At 46.9% G+C, this 6,345-nt stretch overlaps 1 protein-coding gene across 1 annotated transcript; it reads right to left on the reverse strand.

The window, feature by feature from the left end:
* Nucleotides 1-2,422: 2,422 nt before the first annotated feature.
* Nucleotides 2,423-4,058, reverse strand: LOC134394628 (P2Y purinoceptor 1-like). Its single transcript, XM_063120240.1, has one exon. The coding sequence runs from the start codon at nt 4,006-4,008 to the stop codon at nt 2,920-2,922; it is 1,089 nt and encodes a 362-aa protein (XP_062976310.1). The 5' UTR covers nt 4,009-4,058; the 3' UTR covers nt 2,423-2,919.
* Between the last annotated feature and the right edge of the window lie 2,287 nt (nt 4,059-6,345).

A 6,345-nucleotide genomic window follows, 5' to 3' on the forward strand; every position in this document is an offset into this window, starting at 1 on the left:
CTGCCCAGAGAGCTTCGGCTATGGGGCAGTATATAAATCCAAATAATAATAATAATAATAATAATAATAATAATAATAATAATAATAATAATAATAGGTTACATCTATTTTCTGCAAATAGACGTAACCATTTATTTTCTATTTTCTGCAAACTGTTGAAAATAAATGTTTAGACAAGCTGCAATTGATCTGATTACCAACATCGAACAAAAAAAGAACTCAAGATCTTATGCTGTAATTGAACTCCATGTCAATTACAGCATAGAGCAACCTTCCCAATTTAGTTCCCCTCCAGATATATTAGACTACAACTTCTATTGTCCCCAGCCAGCAAGGCCATTAGCTTGGGATGATGGGAATTATAGTCCATATCTGGAAGGCACCAAATTGAGGTGGTGTGCCCAAAATATGACAGAAACCTTGCTAATGGGTGTACCTGAAATGTGCCAGAAACTGTGCTACTTTTTACTTCGAAGAAAATGGAAAATGTTGTACGGACTTGAACAGAAAAAGAAATGGCCAGACAATCATTTCTCCCAAGACAACCAATCTGACTTCTGAGTCTCAGCTGAAGCCTCTTCAGCTTTTAAACCATGTAAGTAGAAATAAAAATGCTTAACTTTGTTGGATACCAAATAAAATGTGTTAGATAAAAATATTGGCTTCTTGTACGTTAGATAATTTCCTCCTGATTAATGTGTATAAAGTGCTAAATGTTTTGTGATTAGCCCATTTGCTGCCTATAGTGGCTAATTACATTTGCATTAGTATGCTATCTTGCTCTCCCAAAATAGCTGGAAAACAGCGTGAGCATTCCATTCCGCGCAGTGGATTGCTGGATACAATTCAAAGGCCTGCACCTTCTTCTGCTTTATTTATTCTAGCTACATCAACACAAGTTATTACTTTATCTTTTTAGGAAATGATTGTTCACAAGAAGCATGCATTCTGGTTGACCTTAAGACAGTGTCTCTCTGTCTCTCTTTCAGCCTGACCTACCTCATGGGATTGTTGTCAAGATAAAATGGAATAATCCCATGTGCAGTAGAGGCTGGTGGCTCCGACGTCAGTGGGGCAGTGAATCTGCTTGGGGTTTCAGTCAGAACCAGCTAGATATCTCCTTTAGAGTTCTGGCTGGTTCTTACTGAAACCCAGAGAGGATTCACTAATCTACTGACATCAGAGCTTCCAGCCTTCACAGTCTATGAGTACCCCCACCATATGATAGAGTAATATACCCAAAAAAACCACCCACCCTATAAGTGGGTACTGCTGCTACTACTATTTTAAATAAATTGATTCTGGAAGACATAAAGCAAGGAGGCATTTTCTAAAGCTCAAATACTTGTCTTTAAAGAAACCAAAACCAACCAGACCTTTGGGTTAAGCTGCCAGTTTTATTGGCTAACATACAAGTGGATTTTACCCTCTTTATCTAACTGGTAAATAGCTCCTGTTACTGTATATAACATAAGCAGGTGCCTTGTTCTGGATGGTGACTGTCACGCTTGCTCTGCCCAACAGAGGCTAATGGCATTTCAGGAGTAATGACTTGGCTTTAGAGCTCAAGCCTTTGACTTTAGCCCTGGATGTTCTCGGTTCCTTCCTTCCTATGAGACATTAACAACACATCTTCCAACCAGCAAAAGGCCACCATAAAATCAAACAAACCAGTCTCTTTAATGGGTCTATAACGATTTTTAAAAATATATTTAATTCTCCATTTAAAAATCCTACCATAAGAAACAATGGAATTTGTATAAATGAGTCAATAACCTCAGTACAGTACAGCTATCTGCTGTTAGAATTTCCACTGTTGTAGTAATAAGCTCATTTACATTAACACACATTACACAACATTGACAGTGCAATCCTATATGTTTCTACTCAAAAGTAAGTCCCGCTGAGTTCAATGGGACTTACTCCCGGCCAGGTGTGTATAGGATTGCAACCTGGGGGGGATCTACACTACTGCTTTAAAGCGCTTTAAAGCGCTTTATAACAGTTTTGACAACTGTTGGGGCCCAGGACACATTGCATATGCAGGTTTCAAAACATTTTCAAAGTGCTTTAAAGTGCTTTAAAAGCAGTAGTGTAGATCCCCCCCTGATTTAGTCACTTCAGGATATATTTTACGATATATTATGTGTACATTTTGATTCAGTGTAACACCTTTCAAAAACAAGTGCACAAGTTTCTAGTACTCAGTTTTATGTAGCTCATTTCCCCCCAATATTAGTCCTTGATAGCCTAAAAAGGGGTGGGGTGAGGAAATGCCAGCAGACTGTTGCAAATCTTGAACCTATACTGATTGATATTGTGAATGACTTTGGCATGCTATCTCCAGCAAGGAAAAATAGACGTTTTCACAGATAATGGGAAGTGCATGTACTAAAAGCTATCTAAAGATATATTTCCTGCTGTGATTCTTGTACATTCCCACACACACACAAAGAAATGGTGCTACACATATATGTACGTATACATAGCATTTGCAGACTTGCACAATAGTTAGGCTGCTTAAAAATCCCATTGGCTTCAAATGCACAGAACCCCAAACACAGTGGGCAGACATTTAATGAACAAACAGGTGCAGGGCTATCAAACTGAGTAAATGAATAATTCAGGTGAATATTAAAGGTGTCAGGCTATCAAACGTAGCTGTGCATGGTAGATGTTTTGATAATTCTGTCCCTTCTGGCAATGTACTAGTACCACATTTATCCCATTGCCATCTCTGTTCATAGGTTCAAAGATTTGCTTCAAACCCATAGGCAGCAATGCCTCCGTCATGCCACTTTCAACTCTCTTAAAAACCAATATCTGTCTCCGCCCAGAGAAAATGGGACATTGCAAAGGAGGGAAGCCTGTGCAGGCATTTAGGATATGCCAGTTTAATATATATATATTTAAATCAACTCAGAGATCATTTGACACCTCTTCACATTCGTCATTGAGCATAATGCTTAATTTATTTTGGTCCAAGTGCTGCCGGGCTTGTCTTTGCCAAAGAAACCCCAGGGCCGGTCTGATCCTTTGCCTGAAAGTCCTTAATCGTGTGGCGAGATCCTCGCTGGCCATGAGATACAGCAGGGGATTCAGGGCACTATTGAGGCTGGCCAAGCCCCGGGTCACTTGGTAGGAAACATAGATGTTCTTCAAAGTCTGAGTGCAGGACCCCTGAAGCTGCCACTTACGGGACAGCAAGTTCAGGTTCCTAAAGACATGATAGGGAAGGAAACAGACCGAGAAAAGCACCATCACCAGAACCACCAATTTGATGCTCTTCCGCTTGAGGATGGGGTCGACGTTTTGGTTCTTCTGCAGGACCACGACCACGTGGCAGTAACACCCAACGATGATGAGAAAAGGGACGACAAAGCCGGTCACTGTGACGGCCAGGATATAGGGCAGGTAGGTGCCCAGGTTCTTGTGCTCGGTCGTGTCGTGGCACTTCATGCCCGTGCGGTCCATTTTGCTGAAGATGAAATCGGGAGAGAGCTGAGCGAGCACCCAGACCCAGACCAAGGCGCTGAGAGCGACTGAAGAGCCAAGCCCCTGGCACCGACCCAGCATCCTCAGCGGGTGCACAATGCCCAGGTAGCGATGGACGCTGATGCAGGTGAGGAAACCAATGCTGGCGTAAAGGTTGAGGTGGAAGAGAAGCCGGGTCAGCCTGCACCAGCCTCTGCCAAAGAGCCACAGCCGGCCCTGGAGGTAATAGGACACCAAGAAGGGCAGGGTGACCACGTACAGCAAGTCCGCCACCCCTAAGTTGCACAGCAGCACGCCCAGGGCGCTCCAGCTGCCCTTCCGAGAGCTCGCACACAAGTTCCACAAGCCCAGGCCATTGCCCAGAAGGCCCAGCAGAGACACGGCCAGGTAACATGCCGGCAGGAACCATTGGGTGAAATCCGTGTTCACCGGGCACAGGATCTCGATGTTTGAAGTGGCATCATCCCTGAGACTGGTGTTGCCCAGGTCGGGGGCACCTTCCTTCACCTCCATGGTGAAGTTGCAGCCAGCTGGCCGGGCAGCGGAAGGGAAGGGGAACTGCCCCGGAGTCTAGGGAAGGAGATCCTTCTGGAATGAAGGGAGGGAAAGGAGGAGCTCCATCAAGGAGGGGGGCCCGAGGGGGGGGCTCCCTGCAGGATGGAAGGTGCAGGAAAGGAGACGGAGCTTGGAGAGACTGAAACGGGCACTTTGGAGGGAGCTTTGTCCTGGGGTGGGGAATTCAGGCCTGGCTGGGCGGTGGATGCTGGGGGGGATTCACAACGCGGGGAAAGAGCAACGGGGCTTCGCGGGGCAGGGAAGCGGTTGAGGTCCAAGGCGAACGAAACGCGCGCAGGCTTTTCCCCTGACGGCACCGGGGCGAGCAAAGGGGCGCCGCAGGGCCGACGCCGCTGCCGTCGCTTTCGGGTTCCTGTTTGGGCCGCCCTCGACTCCCCCGATCGCTGCCCTCAGACTCCCCGGGGACCTGACTCGGAATGCCGAACCCGTCGCCTTCCGACGTGCTAGGGTCGCGCCTGCGGAGGCATCTTCGCGTGCCGGCTTTCAGCCCCGCAAGAGCCCGGCGGGTTGGAGCTGCTCCCGGAGCGCTGCGAGGCGGCCGAGCGCAGGGACCTGAGCAAGGGTGGACGAGGCGAGACCGGGCGGGAGGGGAGGGGAGGCGAGGGGAGGCGAGACGCGGAGGGGGCGGGATCCGGGACGACTCTAAGGGAGGCATCCGAAAGTGAAAGGGACGAGGAACGTTGGGGAGGGGGCCCTGGGGATAGGGACTATCGCCCCCTCTGGTGCCCCTGCTTTGAATCATCATCATCATCATCATCATCATCATCATCACCTCCTCCTCCTCCTCTTCCTCCTCCTCCTCCTCCTCCTCCTCCTCCTTCTTCTTCTTCTTCTTCTCCCTCCACCTCCTCCTCCTCCTCCTCCTCCTCCTCCTCCTCCTCTTCTTCTTCTTCTTCTTCTTCTTCTTCTTCTTCTTCTTCTTCTTTGATTTCATTGCCCTCGCAAAGTTGCTGCTTCTTATCACATACCAATGGAGACTATTTCAGTGGGGCTGTGCTTCCATTCTGGGTTTCGCTCAGAACCAGCAGAACTCTAAAAGAGCGCTACCCAAGGTGCTGAACCCAGTTTGAGGATAGGGTTCAGCACCTTGAAGAGCTCCTTTGGAGTTCTGTCTGGTTCCGACTGAAACCCTGAATGGAAGCACAGCCCCACCAAAATTGGGGCCATCAGCCTCCTTGTTTTTATTTGCCCGCAGCTCACACGTTCTATTTCATGCTTCTTGTTTTATATTGGTCTGTTCACTGTAGAATCATAGAATCATAGAATAGCAGAGTTGGAAGGGGCCTACAAGGCCATCGAGTCCAACCCCCTGCTCAATGCAGGAATCCACCCTAAAGCATCCCTGACAGATGCTTGTCCAGCTGCCTCTTGAAGGCCTCTAGTATGGGAGAGCCCACAACCTTCCTAGGTAACTGATTCCACCGTCGCACTGCTTTAACAGTCAGGAAGTTTTTCCTGATGTCCAGCTGGAATCTGGCTTCCTTTAACTTGAGCCCGTTATTCCGTGTCCTGCACTCTGGGAGGATCGAGAAGAGATCCTGGCCCTCCTCTGTGTGACAACCTTTTAAGTATTTGCAGAGTGCTATCATGTCTCCCCTCAATCTTCTCTTCTCCAGGCTAAATATGCCCAGTTCTTTCAGTCTCTCTGTAAATAAAGAATGATGATGTAGGAACTCAGAAAATGACTTGTTGATCAGAGACCTCCTCCTCCTGATCTTAAATGCAACTTTCTGTTTAACACAATACTAGATGGAACGCCTCTCCCGACGTGAACCTACCCATACACTGCGCTCAACATCCAAGTCCCTCCTCCGGGTGCCTAATCCGAGGGAAGCGTGGGCAACAAAAGAGAGGGCCTTTTCTATGGTGCCCCCCCCCAATTGTGGAACAATCTCCCCGACGAGGCCCGCCTGGCGCTGACATTGTTAACTTTTCGGCACCAAATCAAGACTTTTTTCTTCTCCCAGGCATTTAGCAATATGTAATGAGCCTGGGTTTGTTTTTGTATGTTTTTGTGGTTTTAAATTGTATGTTTTTGTGATTTAAAATTTTTGTATATTGTTTTTAAGTGTTTTTATCCTATGTAAACTGCCCAGAGAGGCTATAGAGTGGTATACAAATGTAATTATATCATCATCATCTTTAAAAATGCAAAATAATGCATTTTTATTAGGCTGTGTGTGATCAGGATTGCAGCAGGGGTGGACATGGGACAGGTTTTCAACAGGATGACGACCCCGTTGGTTACATTCTTAACTTAAATTTTAACCTTAA

The sequence above is a fragment of the Elgaria multicarinata genome, chromosome 1 (genome assembly GCF_023053635.1).
Source record: "Elgaria multicarinata webbii isolate HBS135686 ecotype San Diego chromosome 1, rElgMul1.1.pri, whole genome shotgun sequence".
Classification (NCBI taxonomy): domain Eukaryota; kingdom Metazoa; phylum Chordata; class Lepidosauria; order Squamata; family Anguidae; genus Elgaria; species Elgaria multicarinata.